This window comes from Hemitrygon akajei, chromosome 27, assembly GCF_048418815.1.
Source record: "Hemitrygon akajei chromosome 27, sHemAka1.3, whole genome shotgun sequence".
In the NCBI taxonomy this organism is placed as follows: Eukaryota; Metazoa; Chordata; class Chondrichthyes; order Myliobatiformes; family Dasyatidae; genus Hemitrygon; species Hemitrygon akajei.
In genome coordinates, this window is record NC_133150.1 from 7,364,998 (window position 1) to 7,390,987 (window position 25,990).

Here is a 25,990-nt window from a genome sequence, read left to right on the forward strand (position 1 = left end):
GCGGTTGAAAATGAAGGGTGGTGGTGAGATTCCCTCTTGTTGCAGATGGTCATTTCTGGCACTTGGGTGAAATGAAAATTACCTGCCAATCTTCAGCATATGTCTGAATGTTGTTTATGTGTATGAATTGATTTATTTGCTGAGGACTTGCAAATGGAATTGAATTTACAGCAATCGGAAGTAAACATTCCTACTTCTGATCTATGGAATGAAGGTCAGTGATGAAGCAGCTAAACATGGTTAGGCTTGCAGTCTGCTGTGACAAACACGTGGAGTGATATCCTGGGGCCCGGACTTTGTCCTTTGCGTGAAATATAACATCAAGCATTACCTTGATGGGCCATTAACTTTGGTTTCACCTGGATGACTTGATGCGCTGCTTGGACAAATGTATCCTAATTGTTTTACCTTGTCTACTGTTGATAATTGTGTTTCAACTGTCAAGGTAAAACTTGGGAGAATTTTCCACCTTATTTTCCTCAGGGATGCTTCTTAAAACCTACCTTTTGACCAAGCTTTTATTCATGTATTTTGATGTCTTTTTTGTATGGTTTGAAGATACATTTAAATTTTTTTTAAACTGTAGATGATGGAAATGTGAAGTGTGAAGTATTGTCATCTTCTGTTTCTATGTTGTATTTTGTTTAAGATGTATGCAAGATATATTGAACTGCATTGTATTAATGGAGAAAATATATAAGATATTATTACAAGGGTATCAGGATAGACTTATGAGACTGAAACATTGAGGTTTCTAATATGATTTCTTGTAGCTAATCTTCATAGCACGGGAGTCAGTTTTGTAATTTTCCTCACCGCGGTCTTTCAGTGCTAGCTGCACAGAATGCAAAGTACTGCAAAAGGTTGACAGTGTTGGTCCCCTCTGTCTGGATGCATGCCTTGGAGACCTTACAACAGTCTCAGCTCTCTCCAGTATTTCAGATGTGTTTGATCACACTATCCAAAAGAAGTGCAATGTCTGGGTATATACACTTGATAGAAAATAGTTACAGAATCATGTCATTCTTAAAGATCATATGAAAAACATTTTATTTAGACATCAATTACACATAAATTGGCAGTGCAGTCTGTAAATTTTGATAAAACACAGTACCTTTTAAGAATATTCAACCCTTTGACCTTACTATTGGCTTGCATCTTCAATGTAAGATTTTTCCCCCCACTAAACCCCATGCTAGGGTTTAACTGCCATGAATTTGAAGGATCAAATTACACAATGCTTGGCATGTTTTTTTATGTTTAATGCAAGTGTTTAGATTGCATTAATGTTTTAACCTAATGTAAAAAATGAACGATTTTTCTGTTTGGATATTAAGTGAACCTATTCCCATGGGCAACTTTGCAAGATCTTATAAGCACATCTGACATTGCTGACAGTTTCTAGTATAAACAAAACAAATGCCATGTTTGTGCAGCATCTGAAACCTAATGTTTTGCTGTTGAGCTTCAGCAGAATTGTGAGTCATATCTGCTGTCTGCTATGTTCATAGGCATTTTGGAATTGGTTATATATTACGTATATTATTGAAATGTAATGATACTAACCTTATTGTTCAATTTAATTGCATTTGAAATACAAAACTATCAATTCTTTGATTGGAATGGTTTTCATCGCTTAACTTTGTTTCCTAATAATGAGATGGCATAACCTCTTTAGGACCCTTTAAATTTTGGCACAAATTTGTTCTACCCAAGAACCCCATCATTTATCATTGGTGTTACAAGACAACCAATCTATTTTTCAGTTGTTTTTATTGAGCGGTTAAGTGTCAGTGTGTTGGTTATTATTGTATTCTATGTTTTAAGCTTAGAATAATCTTTGATATTTTAAGAGTTGATCTTCAGTTACTTGAATGGAAAATTCAATGTTAAATCTTAATGATTTGCACTTAAAATTCCTTTCAGAATCACCGTTAGCATGGTTATCTGAGACACTACCACCATATGGGAGAATATCAGCTGACAAAAGTGGGAATCAGAATGGGAAAAATAACACTTTAAAAATTGGTTAAGTTTTGCAATACATCAGCGAAGGAGGCTGTTGCTATTCAGCCTCAAAACCCGAAACATAAAATTGTTCAGGAACCCTGAAGGAAAATACATGATTGAACTAACTAACAACTTGCTGGAAAGTGAACAAAATATACCCATAGGACCAAATGTGATTTTGGTTTTGGTTTCAGCACTCTTTCATTAATAGTGTCAGAGCCTGGTGTTCATCATGGTAGTTCAAACATTACATACATGTCTTACCTTCATGTAGTCTGAAAGTCAGTGCCAGCAAGGAGTTGAGCAGTCACTCAAGGTGCAGCAAGTCAATAGGTGGAGTTAGGAAAGCATTTTCTGGCACCAGAATGTTTTTTTTACAGTATTTGAATATAAAATACATTTGTCTTTCACTAGCAGCTGTAGAGACTACTGAAAAATTTTCAAGAGGGTTTAGCCAAGTGGATTTATACCTATGGACTCTTATCACAGAACTTTCTTTCTCAAGTTACCATGCCCTTGTTCTCTGCACCCTCCCCCTCCAGTTGGATATGTAAAAATAAACTTTCAGTAACTGCTAAATGATTTGCAATTGTCAATGAAGCAAACTTTCCTTTCCCAACTTTCAACATTTGTATATCCCCTATCTCTTGCCCAAAATCATGTTACCCCTAGAACTATCTTGAATTTTAAATTAGAATGTGCAACCTTGCAGATCAATATGGACTGATTATGAATGAATCTTAAAGAATAATTCTCCAAATCAGTATTAGGATATTAATTAATTCATGCTAGAGGCACAGTACCAGTATTAATCAATCATCTGATTTTCCAGCAAAGATGTCCACACCGATATGGTGTCAGCAGCTTTTAACTTCATCAAAACAGCTCAATTTTCCATAGGATTTCAGCCTTGAAGACGAGTACCTCTTTTTAACATGTACAATGAAGCTACCCAACGGATTCTCATATTTCTGTTCATCTTTAATACGAAGAAAATTGTTGTCCTGATTAAACTTAGAATCTAATGGTGTAATGTAAAGACAATTTGAGCTTTTATTATTAAGTACTTGGTTATCATCTACATGTATAAAATAATGGTGAATGTGATTCTTGGCCCTGGTTCCAGTCCCACATTATTCCCATTGTTTTTAATCTTTCAGAGCCCATTCTAAACAATTCTGGACAGTAAAAACCAATTTCTTAGTTAACTTAATAAGCACTTAGACCATTTTCTTTGGCAAGGTTGACTTGTAAATCTGATGTACTTATTTTTACTATTGTTAGTGTTTCAAAACTGGACTACTTTGTCATTTGAAAACATACTTGCCCAACTTTCCTTGCTTCTCCAAGTAAACAAGATGCTGTTTCCAAACTCAAAAGGAGTTAAACAGAAAGTAAATCCTGTCTTTGACGCACTTTTTTTAAAGATAAACAGGAAGAGTAATCAGAAACAGAATGAACTCAGGAAGTGCTGCTGCAGTGTCTCCTGTGGATATAAAAATGGTCATCAATCTTAGAACCTTAGGAAAATGGGCTTCCTTGAAGCTAAGTATGCATAATATGTCTTGCAGCATATCAATTCTGAACAAATTAGTCTTCTGCCATATTTTAAAGCCCAAGTAATAACAGTGTTCACTCCCTAGTAAGACCACAGGCATCAAATGATTACCAGTTCATTTAACAACTACAGTTAAATTGACAAACATTTGAAAGCGATTACCTGGTCATAATTCACTACTCTTGCTATCAATTAGCACACTTTCTTAAGTTAACATCAGCAGTACTTTGTTTAAGGAATCCCTACTAGAACAATGCTAAAGTAATGGTAACTTTAGAAGAAATGTGAATTGGTAAATTCACCTCTTACAGCTAATTTAAAAACAAACCTGAATTTTTAGAGTTGATGTATTTTGACCCAGACGTGTGCATTTTAATCCTCTGTATTAATTCTTAAACTTCACTTTTTTGGAAATACCTGAATTCTTCACACAGCTTCTCAGTATTTCTCGCCTTAGTCTTTTATCATGCATTGCCTTTGCATGTTCCATTAATGTGACTGACAAGAGCAAGTTACCATAGTTGTACCTGTGTGTTTTCACTAATTCTGGTGCCTTTTGAATGGATGGCCCACTGATCTCCACTTCGGGTGAATACAGGATTCTAATTGGGTGTCTATTGTCAATTAAGCTTGATTTGCTTTCTGATTATGTTTTTTTTCTGGTTATAGTAGTTGACTTTTATCCACAGGTGTGGACTATCGGCCTAAAGGATAATTTCAACACCCTAATAAATAGTAATGATCAGGGTATGGAATTTGGTGCCTGCTGAATTAATGGAGAAAGATGGTTTGAACGTAAAATTTAAAAGCATATATGTTACTAAATTGGCAGTTGAGATTTATAATAAGTGAATGGACTGCAGAGCATCTTGCCTCTGGTATTTTGTTTCCTTCAGAGATAATGAAGTTTTTCTCTGGTGCCTCCTGCTAGCTAGCGGGGTTGGTAATTTTATTTCATTTGGGCTGTCTTTCTGCCATCTCAGGTTGAACATGCAGCCCGAACTTCATAAGGGTTGTGTGCAATTACCAGAAAATAGAATATTAGGTGTTTTGCAAAATTCCTAATTAAGGTGAGCAGATTATTATCACACCCATGTTCAAGAAAATCATGTAAAAGAAAACAAAGTTTGCAAAACTAATTACAGGGAAATCAAGTCGTCACTTTTTATTGTCATTTCGACCATAACTGCTGGTACAGTACACAGTAAAAACGAGACAACGTTTTTCAGGACCATGATGCTACATGAAACAATACAAAAACTACATTGAACTACATAAAACAACACAAAATAAAACTTCACTGGACTACAGACCTACTACCCAGGACTGCATAAAGTGCACAAAACAGTGCAGGCATTATACTGTTCTCTATTTTCAGTCCTCTATTAAAACAGTTCTCTATTTTTCTTCAGGAGAAAAATACATTTTTTTTGTGGGCATACTTACTAAGTCCAAGAAATATAGTAGAATCAATGAAAGATCACACCCAAACAGTGTGCAACTCACAACTCAGACTCTAAAGCCTCTAATAGTTATGAATGATAACTAGCTGGTATCTATCTGCCTGTTGATTATGTAGATAATAGGTTATTGGTGAAATCATTAAAATAATTAACCACTGGGGGTAGTTGTGTAAGTGATTAATTGAAAGTGATGTATTGACCACCCAGGTCATGCTCTCTTTTCACTGCTGCTATCAAGGAGAAGATACAGGGACCTCAGGACCCACACCACCCGGTTTGGAAACAATTATTACCCCTGAACCAGTGGGGATAACTTACTCAACTTCAGTTGGTCCATTACTGAAAACTGTCCCACAAACTGTGGGCTCACTTTCAAGGACTAATTATCTCATATTCTCAGTATTTATTGCTTATTTCTTTTTTTTTCCTTTTGTATTTGTACAGTTTGTCTTTTGTACACTGTTTGGGCGTGATCCTTCATTGATCCTATTAACTTTTGGCTGCTGGAATCCAGAGCAACAAGAAATCAGCATCTGTGAGAGGAAAGGAAATTTCTCTTAAAATAGACCATGTTACTTGAAAAGGGAATAGGGATAGGCAATCTGATTTGTATGGTATTTGTAGGGCTAACAATGCAAGTAATACATATACTGAGCTGAAAAAGAGTAAAGATGTTAAAAGGCTCTCCTGCTGTACCAAGGTAAACCTGGGATCATTGAGGATTTATTTGAACAAATCATGCTGTCTGACATCTTTTGCATTTCTCTATACAATTGAATGTATTCCCACAGGGCTGGTGGTCTGTTACATCCATTTTTTATTTATGCCTATCATCATGCCATTTGTAGTTTTAATCATAGAATTTTGTCCATATAAAGGAAGCATTGTTTATATTAATATTAATAACAGCTATACTTAGGCAGTAATGTCTTTCATCTGACTGTATAAATCAGCTTTGGGATTGGAATTTCACAAATGTTGTGCGACTGTGCAGAAATCTTTTACAATTAGCTGTCTGTTTCAGTTCTCTGAGCTGGGTTTTTAATAAACTGTTCTTTTGATTTTCGCTTTGCTTCTGAAGGTCACATGAAAAGTGAGATTGAATCTCAAGACGTCAACATTCCTGAACAGTTTTCGGGTCTTCTGCATGGATCACCTCCAGTCTGCGAGATTCAGGAGGATCCAGTCACACTGCTAGCTGCTCTGAGCAAAGGGGGAGTGGAAACTGAAGCGATGCAAAACAGTGAGTTGCCAGAGAGTCAACATTGTGCAACAGTGCAAGCTGAGAACACTGGCATTAAGAACTCTGCTGCTGCAGACACTGCTGAACCAAAAGGGCAGCAGGTAATCTATAGTAACCTTCGTACCGTCATCAACCAGACGGAACCAGACATTTTAATAAGCTCCAGACTTGTCCAACATAAAGACATTTTATTTGGCAAGGGAGTAGAAAAACAGACATGTACTTTGGGAAGAGTGCGGTTGAGTGGAAAGGATAAAGTGGACCTTAAATTAGCAAGAAGTTTGTCAAAATCAGATTCAGACCTCATTACCCGTTCTCCATCTGAGGAGGATATGCTGGGAAGTCGCAGTGAGTCTCTTTCGAACTGCAGTTCAGTGAAGAAGCAATTAGAAAAATCGCCATCCTTTCAGTCAGAATGGGAGGAGGTATGTACTGTTAATTAGTTTTTAATTACGTGAATGAACTAAATAATATAATCTTAGATAAATAATCTTTTTCACATAAAGCTGTTGCAGTTAAAGCTGCTGAGTTAATCTTGATTTCTATAATGCTGAATTTACACAACATCTAGTTGTAAGTGTAGCTCATGCGATATTTGCACGCTGGGGGTACTAACATGACTATGTTACAGTCAGATCCGATGTTCTCATGTCAGTGAAGTTGTTGATATTAGTAAATAGAAACACAGCATATATCTTTGGTTGTTGAATCTGCTTCAATATTAAGAACATCATGTTTGTATAAGTGCTGAAAGATATGCAATACAGTCTGATCATATCAAACAAGTCTTAAAGTAGTATTAGTATGTAAGCATAAAGCTTAAATTGAATTCTTTCTGCAACAATTAAAGTTCAGCAAAAATGGAATGCATTTTTAAAGTGCTGTTCGTGATCTTTAAAGCTTTTGTATTGAACAGAGCAGTTATTGAATAATTCACTCTTAAGAATTGATTTGAGTACATGTAGCTAAATTATTCATTCTTGCTCAGCTTGATTAGCTGTCACCACATAAACCAGGAGTACTATAACATGAACTTGTAATATCATGTAAACATTTGTGTTGGGGTGGGGTGGGGATGTAATCTTGATCAGTAGATACATCAACTCCTAAATAATTGATGCATATTTAATAATGGACTTGAAGGCTTTATTCATGTCCTCCTTGATTTCTGTATATCGTACAAGAAAAAGCAAAACTTCATTGCTCATGTACAATTGCATGTGATTATTTATTTGCAAGCACTTTACAAATAGCATTTAACTCAGGCAAGGGATATCAGAAAACATTTATAGTAATAGTACAAATATGGGCAAGTTTGTTTTAAGCTGGAATAGTCATATCTTCTGTTTGAATTTTTAAAATATTACTCACAAATGTACTTTATTTTCTTAACAAAAATGTTGGTGTCAATACAACAGAGTGGATAGAAATATGATCTTTAAATTGAATATTGGACTCTTCTGTCCATTTGGTTTCCTCCACTTTTGGGAATGAAACTCAGAAAGCACTTGAATGAAATAAAAGCAGTTACCGTTATGTAGTGTGTAACACATTGTTTGTGTTGTTCAGGTTTTCCATAAGATCAAGAGGCAGCTTTCAGTGTTGGTATAGTGTACTAAATTCAGCTGGTATCTGTTTTGTGATTCATGCTCAGAATTTTCTTGAAAATGAGAAGGAAGATTGTTTGAATGAGTTCTTTTACGAGCAGCTAATGAGAGTTGAGTGAATCTGACTAAGTTGATAGGGTTCATGCACCTTAATCATGTCAATGGTAAATGCTGATTTGGCTTGTATGATATTTTAACTGAGTATATAGAATCTTCTAAACCACATACTTATATTCAGTATTTAATTAGCTCTCACAATATGGCAAATAATGGTACAGTCATATGATTTGCCCATTTACAATTTCTAAGAGTGGATTGAAGTTGCTTAAATAGATACCAGTACAACGTATTTTAGGCTGTTCATTGAATGTTTGATTCTTTCAACCTACAACTTTATACAATAAAGGAAATTAGTGTGCTAATGATTGGAGCTGGGCAATTAAACAGTTATCAGGAGGCAACAGCTCCAGGAATATCACACCTCCACAGTGAGAGCAGGGCCTGCATTGTGAATGAAAGAAGTTGCAGCATTGCCACAGTGCTTAGCCATAAGTGCTGAGCAGATGATCTGTCAGACAGACATACTTTATTAATCCCAGGGGAAATTGGGTTTCGTTACAGTCGCACCAACCAAGAATAGTGTAGAAATATAGCCATATAAATCCATAAATAATTAAATAATAATAAGTAAATTATGCCGAGTGGAAATAAGTCCAGGACCAGCCTATTGGCTCAGGGTGTCTGACACTCCGAGGGAGGGAGGAGTTGTAAAGTTTGATGGCCACAGGCAGGAATGACTTCCTATGACGCTCAGTGTTGCATCTCGGTGGAATGAGTCTCTGGCTGAATGTAGTCCTGTGCCTAACCAGTACATTATGGAGTGGATGGGTGACATTGTCCAAGATGGCATGCAACTTGAACAGCATCCTCTTTTCAGACACCACCGTCAGAGTCCAGTTCCACCCCCACAACATCACTGGCCTTACGAATGAGTTTGTTGATTCTGTTGGTGTCTGCTACCCTCAGCCTGCTGCCCCAGCACACAACAGCAAACATGATAGCACTGGCCACCACAGACTCGTAGAACATCCTCAGCATCGTCCGGCAGATGTTAAAGGCCCTCAGTCTCCTCAGGAAGTAGAGATGGCTTTGACCCTTCTTGTAGACAGCCTCAGTGTCCTTTGACCAGTCCAGTTTATTGTCAGTTCGTATCCCCAGGTGCTTGTAATCCTCCACCATGTCCACACTGACCCCTTGGATGGAAACAGGGATCACTGGTGCCTTAGCCCTCCTCAGGTCCACCACCAGCTCCTGTCATGGTTATCCTCCTGAGATCCCCCTCAACTATCACAAAACTTTAGTAAGTTCAATTCATTCTAAGCAATATCAAGAAATAGCTGAGAGCAACGGGTACAGCAAAGACTGTGGGGCTTAGTAACATACCAGTTATACCATTGTGTTCTGCTTTAGCCAGGCTGTTTCAGTAAACTACTGAAACTGACATGAACACAACTCTGGAATATTGCCCCTATTCCAGTCCAGAAAAAGGAGGACAAATCAGATCCTGCTAATCACTGGCTAATTAGTTTACTTTCAATAATCAGGAAGGTGAATGGTGTCACTAACACTACAGCCAAACAGCCAATTGTCAGCTGATTGATGCTGATTTCAAGTGCCTTGCTGACCTCTTGTTCTCAAACTCCACCACAGTCTTTGTCCAAGTGTGGACCAAAGAGTTAATCACCACGCTTGAGGACAAGAGTAACTGACCTTCGCATCAAGGCATCACATGACTGAGTGTAGCGACATTGAGCCAGAGTAAAACTAATGTCAATGGAAATTGAGGGAAATGCATTTCAAAGCTTGGAGTTGCACCTCAACCTAACAAAAACAGTTATGGTTGTTTGGGGGTAATCACTCCAGCCTCAGATTATCAGTACATGAATTCTTGTACTGATTATGGCCAAAGTATTTTTAGATATCTCATCAATGACCTTTATTCTATCCTAAGGTCAGAGTGGAGATGTTGGGTTAACATTCAATTTTCTTCTCAACTCCTTAGCAAAGAAAGAAGCAAGATCCAGATGGCATTCAGGCATAAGCAATTGAGTGGGAAGCAGTTTTTGCACCACAAAACTGCCATTCATTGCCTATTTCCAACAAGAGAGTCTAACCAACTATCCTTAACATTTAGTGGCATTGCTTTTGCTGTGTGCTGCCTTGACCAGAAACTCAAAGTAAACCAGCACAAATACTGTGGCTGCAAGAGATCAGAATATGACATCAGTGACTCACCTGACACACCAAAGTCTTTCTTCTATCTGCAAGGTGTATTAGAATGGTGGAAGTCTCCCCTTGCCTCCATTAGTATAGCTGCATCTTTATCCAGCAGAAAATACAGTCCACCATCCTACCCCTGATGCACAGTAACTGTAGTGATTCCCATCTATGATCTTGAGCTTTTCCAACTGTACTTGCCAAACTCAGGACTTTTTACCACCTTGTGAGACAAGACTTCACATGCCTCAGAATTCCACTACCTGCATATTCCCCTCCAAATCACACGAAATCCATATTTAGAATTTCTTCATTGTTGCTGGTGGTACTTGCTGCTCAACAGTATTGTTGGAAGTTTCTTTGCTTCAAGAACTGCAGCCATTCAAGCTGATGTCTTGCCAGCACCATCTCAAGATCAAATAGGAATAGTCAGTAAAAGCTGGCCTTGACAGAAATTGTTCTGATCCTCAAAAAATCGAATCCAAGGGGAAAGTTATTGTAAAGGCACTGGAGAATAGTAACTTCAAACTTGCCGAACAGTTGAGTACCTTAGTGCACCAGGGCTTGTTTTCTCTGCTCTAAGTGATAATACAGCCTGAAGAGAAAAGCAGAATAACCTTTAAAAAAAAATTTGAACAGAATTGTGGAATGGTAAAAATAAGAATGCCATGTATTCTTATTAACACAGTTTAGAAAATGTGCATTTTTGTGGTAGAAATTTGATCCATATATTGTGCAGGAGGCTGGGACAGACATATCACCAAAGTTTCTTTGCCCAGCATTGTTTGTAATTTGGGAATGTTGCAAATCTCTGCCAGAAGTGAAATTCAGGGTTAGTTTAATGGTCTGTAAAATTTACTTTAGGATGTTAAGGTGCATGAAGTTGATTTTTTAAAAAATCTATTGAGACAAAGCTGAACCATCACACCCTACACATTTGTTAGAATTAAATTCTGTTCTAAAATGTATTTTTAGTGGCACACTTTTGATAGAATATCAGTCATTGTTTTGTGGTTTTAGAGCTTTAGTTGTAAATTGTAAGTTGAAAGAAATTATTGTGGTTGCAGTAATGATTTCCTTATCATTCTCAGCGCATTATATGCATTTGATTTGAGTACAAAGTGTGACTAAGACTAATACCGTGGGCAAAAGCACTGGCAATTGCAAAGAACAGAAACAGTTTACATTTGCTTGTGCATATTATTCTATGCAAATTTGGAATTAAACTTTTGACAAATAATTTAAGTGGCTTTTTAAATGTTAAATTCGGTGTGATGGTGGAGCGAAAGAAGATCTGAGTTTTCATTACATAAAACATATTTGGAAATCCCAAATTTAAGGCCATGTCCTTTTTAGCAGTAATAAATGAGAACAGAGCAAACTGAAAGGCAGTGATTTAATATCATCACATGACAGTGTTTGGCACAATGCTGAAAACCTAAACAAAAATTTGTGAGCCTTACTTCAGACCAAATATGGTAAATAGTTTGTTCAGTCTAATCTAGAAACAAATGTGTATGATCTCTGAAATAATTTTACTGTGGATTTTATTTTTAATAATTTTAATGTTTTGAATGATCTTTAGCTAAGGGAGATGATTTGTAATGATGTTAGAAAATGGGCTTAATATCAGTGCAAAATAGAATAATTTTGTTTCAAGCTTGCCTTCCTGTTTAAAAATATTTTATGTGCACTCATAGTTTTCATCACATTCAAGCTTGAATTCTGCATGCATTTTGAGACATAAAGAAGCATATTTGAAGGGCTGTTCTATTACAAATTGTTTTGGAATAAAGTATGCCAATGTGGTGTAGTGGTTAGTACAGCACTATTACAGCTCAGGGTGTTGGAGTTCAGAGATCAATCCTAGTGTCCTCTATAAGGAGTTTGTAATTCTTCCCATGGAATGCATGGATTTTCACTGGGTGGTCCGGTTTCCTCCCACAGTCCAAACACATACACAAAATGCTGGAGGAACTCAGCAGGCCAGACAGCATCTATGGAATAGAGTCAGCATTTGATGTTTCGGGCTGCGACCCTTCATCAGGACTGGTGGGAAAAAGATGAGAAGTCAGGGTAGAAAGCTGGAAGGAGGCGAGGAAGAAGTAGGTGATAGGTGAAAGAGGGGGAGGAGGTGAAGTAAAGAGATGGGAAGTTTATTGGTGAAAGAAAGGGCAGGGGATGGGGGAGTCTAATAGGAGAGGACAGAAGACCATGGAAGAAAGGGAAAGGGGAAGAGCACTAGAGGGAGGTGATTGGCAGGTAAGGAGGTAAGGTGAGAGAGAGAAACAGGAATGGGGAATGGTGAGGGGGCGGGCATTTACTGAAAGTTTGAGAAATCGATGTTCATGCCATCAGGTTGGAGACTACTCAGATGGAATGTAAGGTGTTACTCCTCCATGAACACTGATTTCTCAAGCTTCTGGTAATTGCCCCCCCCCCCCCCCCCCCACCACCACCATTCCCTATTTCCCCTCTCACTTTATCTGCCCATCACCTCCTTCTGATGCTTTTCCTCCATCCTTTCTTCCATGGTCTTCTGTACTCTCCTATCAGATTCCTTTCCTCCAGCCCTTTATCTCTTTCCTCTTTTGGAAGAAAGAGATAAAGAGAAAAGATCTCATCTTTTTTTCCTGGTGAAGGGTATCAGCCCAAAACATCAACTGTTTAATCTTTTCCATAGAGGCTATCTGGCCTGCTGGGTTCCTCCAGCATTTTGTGTGTATTACTTTGGATTGCCAGCATCTGCAGATTTTCTTGTGTTTGTGACTTACCAGTTGATAGATTAATGGGTCATTGTAAATTGTCCTATGGTTAGGTTAGGGTTAAATCAGGGATTGTCAGGTAGCAGGGCCAAAGTGTCAGAAGGGCCTATTCTGCAGTGTATCTTTAAATACAATAAATAAAATAAACAACAGAGCTGACTTACATGGACAAAAGTATCGGTGATTTTGCCAAAATGGAAAATATTAATATGAAATTATTCCCCTTGGTGTGAAATATACATTCTATAGCTGTTCTTAGCCCTTAAATGTGTGGTTGTGCTATTCATCACTGCAGCAAGAGTGCTATTTTACAAGATACTTGTAACGTCCTTGCTTGACAAAGTAATGAGTTAGCAGGTGGAAAGATCCATGTGGATGATAAATGGACGCAGTTAGAAAGAAGATGCCCATTTAGAGCCAGATGGGAGGTGAAGGTGGGCAGCTTGGTTTGTCTACCTCCGATATCCATTGGCTTTTGCCTCCAGTTATGCCCTTCATCTCTCTTTGGTCCACTGTTGCACCCTTTCCCCTTCACTTTGTATTAGCTATCTTCTCTTTCCACACTTAGTCCTAAAGCTGCTCAACCTGCAAAATTACTCCAACAGATCCTTTGTTGCTCCAGATTCCAACGTCCACAGTCACCTGTCTGACCATTTGCCTTGCTGGGCATTCATTTCAATTTAAATTTATTCACAATTGAACAGCTGTTCCATCAATTCCAGCTTGCTAATAGTCATTCTAAGTTTTTCCTGGTTCAAGTTTAAAATTCTCATCCACGTATTTTAACTTGCGTTATCAGCTCAGTTCTAACATTCAGCATCCTCTATCCCTACTTGTTTATGCCTCCCTCATCCAACTCCCACCCCCCGTCAATCTCTTTCCGCATGTGTAACCAGAGATTTGATAGATATACACAAAGTTTTGAGGGGTAAATAGCATAAATGCAAGCAGACTGAGATTGGGTGAGACTTGAACTGGAGGTCTTGGATTAAGGGTGAAAGTTGAAATGTTTAAGGGGAACATGAGGGGGAACTTCTTCACTCAGTGATGAGAGTGTGGAATGAGCTGCCAGCGGAAATGATGAATGTGGGTTTGATTTCAACATTGAAGTTGAAGTTCAACCCTGTGCATGTATATGGCCAAACAAAACAATGTTCCTCCAGACCAAGGTGCACAACACAGTATATGTAACTAACACACAACGCAAGGTGATATTACCACAAATAAGTTGAATGATAAAGTACATTTATGACACAAGTGAAAAAGTAAACAGTACATTGCTTCTGGCTCTTCATATGTGATGAGACCTGGTTGTGGCAGGGTGCTCAGTAGTCTCAGCACCTGGGGGAAGGAGTTGTTTCCCATCATAACAGTCCTAAGAGTAGCTTGGATAGCTACATGGATGGCAGGTGTAGGGAGGGGTATGAACAGCTAAGGTCCAGCTGCAGGTCGATGGGACTAGGCAGAATAATAGTTTGCCATAGACAAGATGGGCCAAAAGGCCTGTTCCTGTGTTGTAGTTCTCTATGACTCTTCTGAGGTTGCTTCATGAGATGAAGAAATAGAAGTAAGAGCAGTTATGGGACATAGGGTGACGGTGTGCTCATCTGATTGTAAGAAAGAAAGGAATCCATGAGCAATCTAATCATGGGGTAACAGGAGTCTGCTAAATGGGCATCAGTTTGGCAAGATGGTGCCAGCAACCACATGACTAATGGCAATGTCCTGCAGACCATTTGTGAAACTACTACTACTACTAATCTTTGTGCGATTGGAGTGTGTCATTTATATTTTGATCATGTGTTTCTGGGCTGACTGAGCGACCTGGCGCTTTTGCTGTCTCTGAGGCAATTTGGTGTGGGAAAGCGAGGTTGAGACCAGAGTATGCGACCTAATGGGGGAGCACAAACCCATAATCTGCTCCATTACTCACTGATCTTGCTGATTGAAGTGTTGAGTGAGATTGAAATCAACAAGGGCGAGAGCGGAAGGCAAGCAGGTGTTCAGTGCCATCTGCCAGTGTTTGACTAGTCTCCCTCTCCCTCTTGTTCAATGCTGTCAGAAGAAGGTGTAATGTTGTTGGGCAAGGTTTGATAGGCATGGTTTGTAGATTGGACTCGTTTTTAGAGGACTCTGCAATTCATATGTGTTTTTGATTTTTGGTCACACTTTTTATTGCTATTTTGTGCAATTTTGATTAGAGCACTGGCTCTGTGGCCTGCAGTCAATGAATGACAGCACTAAATTGAACTAAGCTAAGTTGAACTAAACTAAATTGAGCATCCTTAGACTGGTTCAAAGACTCTGTGGTTGGATGTTTAATATTTTGTGTGTTAGTCACTCATTTTTTGCTGTTTGTGCAATTTGGGTGTTTAATGTTTTGCTTTGAACTGGCTCCATGGTGTTTCTTTGTATTGTGGCTGCCTGCAGGAAGATGAATATCAGGGTTGTATACTGCAGACTTACTTTGATAATAATTGTACTTTGAATATCTGAATCTAGTTGTTGGACAGGGAGAGCTGCACAGATCTTCTGGAATAGAGAGAGGGAGATGGACTGTGGGATAATTTGACAATGGAAAAATTATTGACATGGGTAAATTTGTGCCACCTTGAATGATGTGCATAATGTCAGGTTTCACATCGGTGAATCATACCATTCTCTACTTTAGCACCGTCATCATTATTATGTGCTGTGTCGTATGACGTAGGCGATCATGATCTTCCATCTATTGACCATGATTGTCCTTGGCAAACTTTTCTGCAGAACTGGTTTGCCATTGCCTTCTGGTGGGGTGACTCCAGCCATTTTCAGTGCTCTTCAGAGATTGTCTGCTTAGTGTCCGTGGTCACATGACCAGGACTTATATGCACCAGCTGCTCACATGACTATCCACTACCTGCTCCTATGGCTTCACATGATCCTGATCGGGAGGCTAAACTGGTGTTACACCTTGCCCAAGGGTGACCTGCACGTTAGTAGAGAGAAGGAGCACCTTATACCTCCTTTGGTAGCAACATATCTCCATCCTGCCACCTTTCTTCAGCACCACTTCTTAAGTCTACTGCCTTATGTTTATCAGATTTGTCTGTAGAATTGTGGATGAACAGTAGTTTCCTCTGGTTAGATGTGCCATTAGATTCAATTTTTCTCATGAACTTTGCTATTTCCATTGGTTATCAGTCAATGCTAGGTGAGGAAAAATATTGCAGAAGTGAATAATAAAAATTAAAATAAGGATCCTAGAAGTCTGGAGAAAAAAAGAAAATGCTGGAAGCATTCAGCGGGTCAGACAGCGGAAAGAGGCCATTAGCTTCAAATTGGCAAAAAGTCATAGATTTGACATGTTGACAGCTTCTGGATCCACAGATGCTGTCTGACCAGAGTTTTCCCAGCACATTCTCATTTTCTTACAAAAATAGACGTATCCAATGTATGTGTCAGCATTCTCCCTCAACACAGCCTAACAGTAGAAATCGTATTTAGCCACATCATTGTTAATTTTGATTATTGATATATTTTCTATTTGATGCAGATTCTGTAGCCTCTCAACTTGTGAAGAGTTTTTTCCATGTCGCTCTGTTTGAAATCTCTTGCATTTATTTTGTAACATAATGAACAGGATCATGCTGGGCTTGGCCTGAGCGTTACATTCATCTCACATGCTGCTTTCAGTCACACTTATTGTTTGCTGTCACGCATCTCCCACTGACCTGCCAGCCTCACATTGCAGCAATTCCACACGATGGATTGGTTTGAAAGCAGCAACTTGACTACAGAAGCTCTGACATTCTGACTGTTCATACTGACAGTTCTCTGTTTCTAAATATCTGATCAGAGACTCGTTTAAAAAGAAATTGTTGGAAAATATTGAGTTTGAGCTACTTTTGGAACTGTCTTAACCAAATCATGAAGTGGTATTTATCTCTAGGTAGCTATCTTTAACATGTAATATGCTTCTAAGTGCTTTTACATTACCATTAAAATTGCAGCATTAGATCATAAAGGTAGACCTCTTCCTGGAATTTAGGAAAAATTTTAGTTTATTATTTTTACATTAAATTGGTTGACATTCCTCTGCAAGATCTGGTGTGATATCTTGTTTCAGTTGGCATTGCTATTTCTAAATTCTGGCACTTTGATCAATTTGAAATATCTTGGTTTGTCTTTCACACTAATGTGAAACACTATTAGAGATGGTACTTTTGGATAGTTGCCAAAGCTATTTTTAGCAACTTGACCACAAATCTCCTTTTCTGATCTTATTCAGCCCCCAGGGCTTTTTGCTAGCCTTATTCTTTAAATTCCCTCTCAACTCAAATCTTAATTTTTGTGAAGAGAGAAAAAAATTGCTGTTTTTCACTTGGCTTACCAAAGAATAATACTAGCTCTTGATTTCAAAATGATCTGTGATCTTATTCGTGTCCTTGATCCTTCCCTCGTTATTCTTCCTTTGAAAGAGATTTTTGTTCACATTGTTCCTCTTACTACTGCTGTCATGCACTCTCAGTATGTCCACATGATACCTATTAATACAGCAGAACTGACTGAAGGTTCTTCAACCCTGCCTGCTTGAGGGCTAAGACTGAAGTCTGTCCAAATTTCAGAGGATTGCTTTATGAGGAACAGCTCCAGCGGCTAATATCTAGTTTCTTTCTTGTTCATAATGATCATCAACATTGGAAAAATGAACATTAGGACCAGGATGCTAATATGCCATCATCAATTAAAATTAACCCCCAGTTAGATAATGATAGCGCTGTAGTCGCGCGGATACGCAGCGAGTGAAAGCAACACACTGATTTGAACAGGGTCTGGTTGAACTGTTCACTGTTTCAATCCCCGCGCGCTTAAGTGCCCGCTCCCAGCATCCCCCTCTCTTTGTGGGGCGGAAGTGATGTCGGCTTCTGAGCCGAGGTCTGCCCCGTAGTCAGCCGTCTCGGCTGCCGCTGGCTGTGGACTCACCCGCAACTGCTGGAGCCGGTTCGCTTGCTGCATGGGTGAGCCGCAGCATGATTCCCCCCCCCCCCCGAACCTTGCGCTAGGAGGTGCAGAGTCCACAGCCTGCACACTGTCAGCTCTTTTAGGTGTCCGGCCCTGTTGTCGTAGGGGTGGCATTCAAGGTCTAGATGTGCCGGTTTGAGATGGTCAATGGTAAATGTCTCTTCACGACCGCCGATGTCGAGAACGCAGGTCATCCCATTATGGCGCACCACTTCGTATGGTTGCTGCAGGAGTGGTCTGTACACGCCTCGGCGAACAAAAACATACTTGCTCTGTTGTAGGTCCTGAGGCATGAAAGAGGGTACTGTTCCGTGATGGGACATTGGGACTGGGGCAAGTGTTCCAATCCGCTCCTGAAGTTTAGTTAGGACTGCCGTGGGTGTGTCCTCCTGGCCACAGGGTGCTGGCACAAACTCACCAGGAACTGAGCGGGGCACCGTAAACAAGTTCGGCCGATGATGCGGCCAGGTCCTCCTTGGGTGCTGTGCGGATGCCAAGCAGCACCCAGGGGAGTTTGTCAACCCAGTCTAGTCCTCGGAGGCGTGCCATCAGGGCTGACTTCAAGTGCCTGTAGAAACGTTCTACCAGGCCATTGGACTGCGGGTGGTAAGCAGTCGTTCGGTGGAGCTGGGTTCTGAGGAGTCGTGCCAGTGCAGACCACAAAGCCGATGTGAACTGCACACCCCTGTCTGAAGTGACGTGGGCTGGGAGTCCGAACTGTGCCACCCAGGTGGTAATCAGGGCTCTGGTGCATGTCTCCGTGGCCGTGTCAGCGAGTGGGATAGCTTCCGGCCACCATGGTGAACAGGTATCTCAGTCCTCTCGAAACCGGCAGTGGGCCGACGATGTTCATGTGGACATGTTCAAACCTCCTATGTGTTGGCTGGAAGGGTTGCAGTGGGACCCTCACGTGCCTCTGAATTTTGGAGGTTTGACAGTGCATGCACGTCCTGGCCCAGTGCCCGACCTGCTTGTGTAGGCCGTGCCACACAAACCTGTCTGCGATCAGCCAGATGGTCACCCAGATGGAAGGGTGGGCTAAACTGTGCAAGGCATCGAAAACGTGGTGCCTCCAAGCTGTCCAGACAATGAGCCGAGGTTGCCCAGTGGATACATTACAAAGGAGCTCATTACCTTCGGGCCCAATGGGGCCTTCGAGGTGGAGTCCTGAGACTGCGGTTTGGTACGCTGGCATCTCGTTGTCCTGACGTTGCGCCTTAGCTAACGTCGCATAATCCACCCCTAGAGACAGAGAGTGCACTGATTGGATGGAGTTGCGTGACAGCGCGTCAGCTACCACGTTGCTCTTCCCGGAGATGTACTTGATCGTGGTGGTAAACTCCAAGATGTACGACAGGTAGCATTGCTGGTAGCCCGTCCACGGGTCCAACACTTTGGCAAACGCAAAGGTGAGGGGCTTGTGGTCTGTAAAGACCGTGAACTCCCTCCCTTCCAGAAAATACCTGAAGTGCCGGATGGCAAGGTGCAGGGCCAGCGGCTCTCTGTCAAAAGTGCTGTACCTCAGTTCCGGGGGTCGTAGGTGCCGGCTGAAAAAAGCGAGCAGCTTCCACTGGCCTTCGATGAGCTGCTCAAGCACGCTACCAACTGCCGCATCAGAGGCATCCACAGTGAGGGCAGTGGGTACGTCGACCCAGGGGTGGACCAGGAGCGTGGCGTTTGCTATCATGTTCTTGGCTTGTTCGAAAGCTGCCATCAGCTCCTCTGTCCAGGTGACCTCTTTGACCTTACCAGACATCAAGCCGAAAAGGGGCCGCATGATCTGGGCCGCTGAAGGCAGGAAACGGTGGTAAAAGTTAACCATCCCAACAAATTCCTGCAGGCCTGGGTCTGGCGAATTGGCAGATGGCTTCAGCTTTTGCCGGCAGGGGCACAGCTCCATGGTGGTTGATCTGGTGTCCCAAGAAGTCGATGGCGGGTAGGCTGAACTGGCACTTGGTGGGGTTGATAGCCAGGCCATAGTCGCTTAGGCAGCGGCAGATCAGGCGTTAATGTGCTAGATGTTCCTGGCGGGAGTGGCTAGCGATAAGTATGTTATCCAGGTAGATGAACAGGAAGTCCAGATCTCGACCTACTGCATCCATCAGGCGCTGGAACGTCTGCACCGTGTTTTTGAGCCCGAACGGCATCCTGAGGAACTCGAACAGGCCAAAAGGGGTAATGAGAGCCATCTTGGGTACATCATCCAGGTGGACTGGGATCTGATGATACCCTTGGACCAGGTCAATCTTTGAAAAGATGTGCGCCCCATGCAGATTGGCTGTAAAGTCCTGGATGTGCGGTACCGGATAGCGATTGGATGTGGTGGCGTCATTCAGCCTCCTATAGTCGGCGCACGGTCTCCACCCGCCCGCGGACTTGGGCACCATATGGAGTGGGGAGGCCCACGGGCTGTCGGAACGCCGCACAATCCCCATCTCCTCCAACTTCTTGAATTCCTCTTTCGCGAGGCGGAACTTATTGGGCAGTAGTCTGCGGGCCCGGGCGTGGGGGGCGGTCCCTGTGTGGGGATGTGGTGCATCACGCCGTGCTTGGGGTCTGTTGAGGGGAGACTGCAGTGTGATGATAGATGGGAACTCTGATAACAGTCTGGCGAACTCGTTGTCGGAATACGTGACGGAGTCCAGGTGCGGGGCCGGTAACCTGGCCTCACCGAGGGAGAAAGTCTGGAATGTCTTCGCATTGACCAATCGTTGTCCCTTCAAATCCACGAGCAGGCAGCGTGCGCGGAGGAAGTCTGCACTCAGCAATGGCTGTAATACTGCAGCCAGTGTAAATGTCCATGTAAAGCGGCTGGAACCGAACTGCAAGGGGATGGTTCTTGTGCTGTAGGTGCGGATGCTGCTGCTGTTGGCTGCTTTAAGTTCCAGTCCTGTTCTTCTAGTTTGGGTATTGTTGCTCGGGGGAGGTGGGGGGTTGGGGTAGGACACTGATTTCTGCCCCCGTGTCCACCAGGAATCTACGCCCGGAGTGCTTGTCCCAAACATAGAGGAGGCTATCACGGTGACCAGCCACCGTAGCCATCAGTGACGGCTGGTCCCGGTATTTCCCTGGAACGAGTATGGCAGTCAGCAGCAGCAGACCCCAAAACTCCAACTTTGATGATAAAAACACCAAGAATCAGAAGTGGTGCCGCCCCTTGGTGTGGGTGTTACCTGCTCCACTGCTGGGGTGTGTTGTGATGGAAAATAACTGGTTCTTTGAGTCTCAACAGTAGAGGCCTGGACACACACAGTTTTAATAATAAGGAATTTATTTACAAGGGGAAGTCGGGTCAACACAAGCAACTACAATACACAGGAAGTGGTGTGGAGACAGGGTACGGTTACACAAACAAAGAACAAGGGAAAAGCACTACAACAGCTATCCCCCTTGACCTTAGATAGCTGCGGCTCCCTTACCAGGACAAACGATAGACCTTCCCAAACATAAATCAATACACTTACTTTCAGTGAGGTGGTCTGTAAGAGAGACTGAGCGAGGCACAAGTCTCACCTTTTATAGCATGGGGCTGGGCGAGATAATCCAATTAAGGTGACCAATAATTTAGGTGTGCATTGATTAGTTGGGAGGGACCAAATGTTGATTGGCATGTGGTGTGTCCTCCGACCAGCCAGGTGGCAGTGCATCTATCACGTGGCCAGTATCTCTGGATACAGGGTGTGGGAGGGCTGGGCTTTCGGCCGTGCCGCTGCACTAATTTCGATGGTGGTTCCGCCATTTTGTTTGGCACGCCAAAGCACGCCCACGCGGGCAGCCACCCTGTGCGGGTCTCTGAAGTCTTCATCTGCTAGCAAGAGGCGGATGTCTTCAGGCATTTGCTCCAAGAAGATCTGTTCAAAAAGGAGGCAAGGCTTACGGCCGTCTGCCAGTGCTAGCATGTCGCTCATCAGGGCTGATGGCACGCAGTCACCCAGGCTGTCCATATGCAGTAACCGCGCAGCCAATTCGCGGCGGGAGAGGTCAAATGTGCAGATTAACAGGGCCTTGAGTGCCTCGTATCTGTCTGTTGCTAGGGGCTGATGCAGAAAGTCGATAACGTGGCCCGCTGTCTCCTGGTCGAGGGTGCCCACCGCGTAGTAATACTTGGTGGCGTCTGAGACAATTTGCCTGACCTGGAACTGGGCCTCTGCTTGCTCGAACCAGACCAGGGGTTGAGTGGTCCAGAAGGTTGGCAGTTTAAGGGAAACTGCATTCTGCAGAGCCAAGTCATTCATACTGGGTCCAAATGCCGTTGGACCATCAGGGTCACCAATGTGGTTGTGCTGATACGCAACGAGTGAAAGCAACACACTGAGTCGAGCAGGGTCTGGTTGAACTGTTTACTGTTTCAATCCCTGCGCGCTTAAGTGCCCGCTCCCAGCAACCCCACTCTTTGCGGGGCAGAAGTTACGTTGGCTTCCGGGCCGAGGTCTGCCCCGCACTCAGCCCTCTCGACTGCCGCTGGCTGCGAACTCGCCTGCAACTGCTGGAGCTGGTTCACTTGCCGTGTGGGTGAGCTGCCACAGCGCCATGTATTCTGGCTGCAGAAACATTATCCATATTCCACTTAAATTAATGCACCTTTTGCTGCAGCTGTTGTGTCCAAGCTGGTCAACAAACTGTGGACCAATAGCAACCTGATGAAGAATATAAAACTGAGAGTCTAACAAGTGCTTAACGCCCTCCTATAATTATGAGGTATGGCTAATGCTTGAAAGGGTTAATAAAAGGCTTAAGTTTCTATGTTTTCTATCTCAGATGCACCTTGGTATCTCCATGTGGCCATTGTCTCCAACTTAGAAATCCTTTCTATCAGGAATCATTCATTACAAATTGAATAGTGTTTTAGTGGATTAGTCATATTAATCAGATAAATGATATCTTCTTTTCCAAGGATATTCTGTGAGGTGTACTGGCCTCTGGGTCACAATGTTACTGCGTGCCCATACCTCTACTACTAAGGCAAATGAAGGCAAAGTGTAAAGATGGAGATCACTGCATGCAGTCAAGACCTCCAGAAGCTAATTGCTCAAAGTATCACAAGAGAGAAATGGAAAGCACAGCTGATTGAACAGAGGGTCCAGAGAAAGCAGAGGCCATGAAGTTTGTACCACTTCAGTTTGTTGCATTCTTCTGCAGCATGTGTGGCAGTGATTGCCATGCCATTATGGGGCTCCTGTGTCATACCAGAGGAAGTTCAACAGAGTTGATCATCAGTCAATATCAAAGATTTCCATGTTGGTGGAAGACTGCATTTTATTTGACATTAAATATGAGCATTTGTCATTTTTGTTGAGTGGACCCATCAATACCCAATCTGCTGCGGTCTTCATTTGCTGTATGGAGAACTTTTGTACAGGCATGCATCCTGGCCAGCAGGCACCAGTACGATTCTTTGTTGTTGTTGTTGAATATCGTCGACTCATAGCGACCCTATGGATAGCATAGTTACCCTCACCCTATTTACACTACAGTTGCATCCATTGTCTGACTAAGTACAAATACTGCTGTTTTCAATGATTAGTCATTACCTCAGTTGGTGGCTCTGAATATGAAAGTACAGTCGGCCCTCCTTATTCGCGGTGGATTAGTTCCGGGATCCCTCGTGGATACCAAAATTCGTGGATGCTCAGGTTCTCTTATTCAACCTATCTCAATGCAGTGGATCTTGGGACCCAGCGGAACCCCAGACCTTATTTAACCTGTCTCAGTGCGGTGGACATTAGGACCCAGTGGTAGAGATCTGAATCCGCAGTGTTTCTGTTCACGAAAATAATCACGATCACGATTAAAAATAAAATGGAAATAATAAAGCGATCGGAAAGAGGTGAAACACCATCAGTTATTGGAAAAGTGTTAGGCTACAGTCGGTCAACGATTGGAACAGTTTTAAAGGATAAAGTGAGAAAGGCTATGTCCCGATGAAAGCTACAATTATTACTAAGCACGCAGTGGTTTAAGTATTCGGTTTCGGGGTTTTCGGTTTTTGATCCTCACATCAACCCGGCATGGTAGAGAGCACCCTCGATAGCGGCCTGTCACTGGATCGAACTTGGGAAGAAGTTCTGGAGCCCGGCGCTGAAACATACATTCTTAAGTGTTTTATATGCATAGAAAGGTAAAATATATACTATACACTAAGACAAACATTTGACTAACTGACGCTAAATAATACCAGATGTACCTGTTCGGACTTACTTAGTAAGAGAACTTCTGATTTTTTTTGATCCCGATCCATGATAACCCACGCACATCCTCCGGTATACTTTAAATCATCTCTAGATTACTTATAATACCTAATACAGTGTAAATGCTATGTAAAATAGTTGTTATACTGCATTGTTTAGGGAATAATGACAAGAAAAAAGTCTGTACATGCTCGAACGACGAGTCCTGGAAGAGCACTTCCGGGTTTTCGCAATTCGCGGTTGGTTGAATTTGCGCATGTGGAATTCGTGAATAAGGAGGGCCGACTGTAAGTGATGGTGTGTTCTAATCAGTATAGTTGTCTTGGTTTTTCTGGATCAGTTGCACTTCTTGACAATGTGAAATTCTCAAGAATTTGGATGTGGGGGGAAACCAGAGTACCAGGAGTAATCATATGTGATCACAAGGGGAGTGTGCAGACATCACACACAGACAGCACCAAAGTCAGGATTCAATCTGGAGTTGGCAGATCACCTTGCAGTGCTATCCATTTGTTCTTTTAATGGTTTCAGCAATGCTAATTCTTGTTTTCTTGTACTGTTGATTTACTAAAGCAAAAATAAAAATCCCATACATGGTTCAAATTTTTATATTTAAGTTGTCTGGTGTCATAATGGATTTCTTCCATCAGTTGTTAAATTAGCTACCAACTTTGAAAGTGTGGCTGAAGTATTACCTTGTTTGCTATCAGGCAGATCTATTAAAACTAATGGCAAAAGAAATGCATATTGAGATATAAAAATGCCTTTGTGCAACTCAAAGGGTAATATTAGACTTCTGTTGAATATCTACTTAATCTGCATGGAACAGTATAATGCACATTTCTGCTTTTTTATGAAAGACTTTGGCAAATTAGACATCTGTCCCTCTGGGAGGTTTGAATGTGCTTATTTTTTATCGGGCATAAAATTCCCCCAAACTACACTGGTAGTATGAATTTCAAGCTTACAGGCAGTCCCCGGGTTACAATCGCGTTCCGTTCCTGAGCCTGTCTTTAAATTGGAACAAGTATATCTGGTATTATTTAGTGTCAGTTAGTCAAATGTTTGTCTTAGTATATAGTATATATTTTACCTTTCTATGCATATAAACCACTTAAGAAATGTATGTATTCCAATAATTAAACCACTGCGTTGCTTAGTAATAATAGTAGCTTTCATCGGGGCAGGGCCTTTCACATGCTCCATTACTCTCACTTTATCCTTTATCCTTTAAAATTGTTCTGATCATTGACTGACTGTAGCCTAACGCTTTTCCAATGACCAATGGCATTTCACCTCCTTCCGATCGCTTTATTATTTCCACTTTATTTTCAGTTGTGATCACTTTCCGTCAACAGAACAGAAACACTGCAGGCTGCGGGTCTCGAGCTTCACTGGCTCCCAAGCTCTGCGGGTCCTAAGGACCACCGCACTGAGACAGGTTAAATGGGACAAGTGGGGGCTGTGCTGGGTTTGGGTTTGGGTATTTGATCCTCCACAATATTCCACGTGGGAATTTAAACTGGAGGTGGCAGTGTGTTTTTTACGAGGTTGAGTTGCGAGCTCGACATCAACCCGACACGCTTGGGAGCGGTCTGTCACTGGATAGAACTTGGGAACCTCCGTTCTCGAGCCTGGCGCTGATCTCACTGCGCCACCAGCCGACCGGAAAAAGGGGGGGGGGGGGGTTCAGGGTGAATCTTGCTAAGAAAAATTTAAGCCAAGTGCAAAGTTACACACTCAACACAATGTCAACGGCAACAACTTAAAATGGCGGACGGCATTCTCCTTCCTCGGTTCGTAATTTGGACGTTCGTAACTCGGGGACTACCTGTACAATCAACAGCCAGGTTTTACTAATCCTATTTCCCTGAA

General features: G+C 41.9%; 1 protein-coding gene across 9 annotated transcripts in view; it reads left to right on the forward strand.

Moving 5' to 3' along the window:
- Positions 1-25,990, forward strand: part of LOC140717105 (ankyrin repeat and SAM domain-containing protein 1A-like) — a 460,793-nt gene that overhangs the window by 255,225 nt on the left and 179,578 nt on the right. For all 9 annotated transcript variants that reach the window (XM_073030322.1, XM_073030323.1, XM_073030327.1 and 6 more), the window contains one exon: positions 6,113-6,699. In XM_073030322.1, coding sequence (XP_072886423.1) covers positions 6,113-6,699 — 587 coding nt within the window. The remainder of the gene's footprint in view (positions 1-6,112; positions 6,700-25,990) is intronic.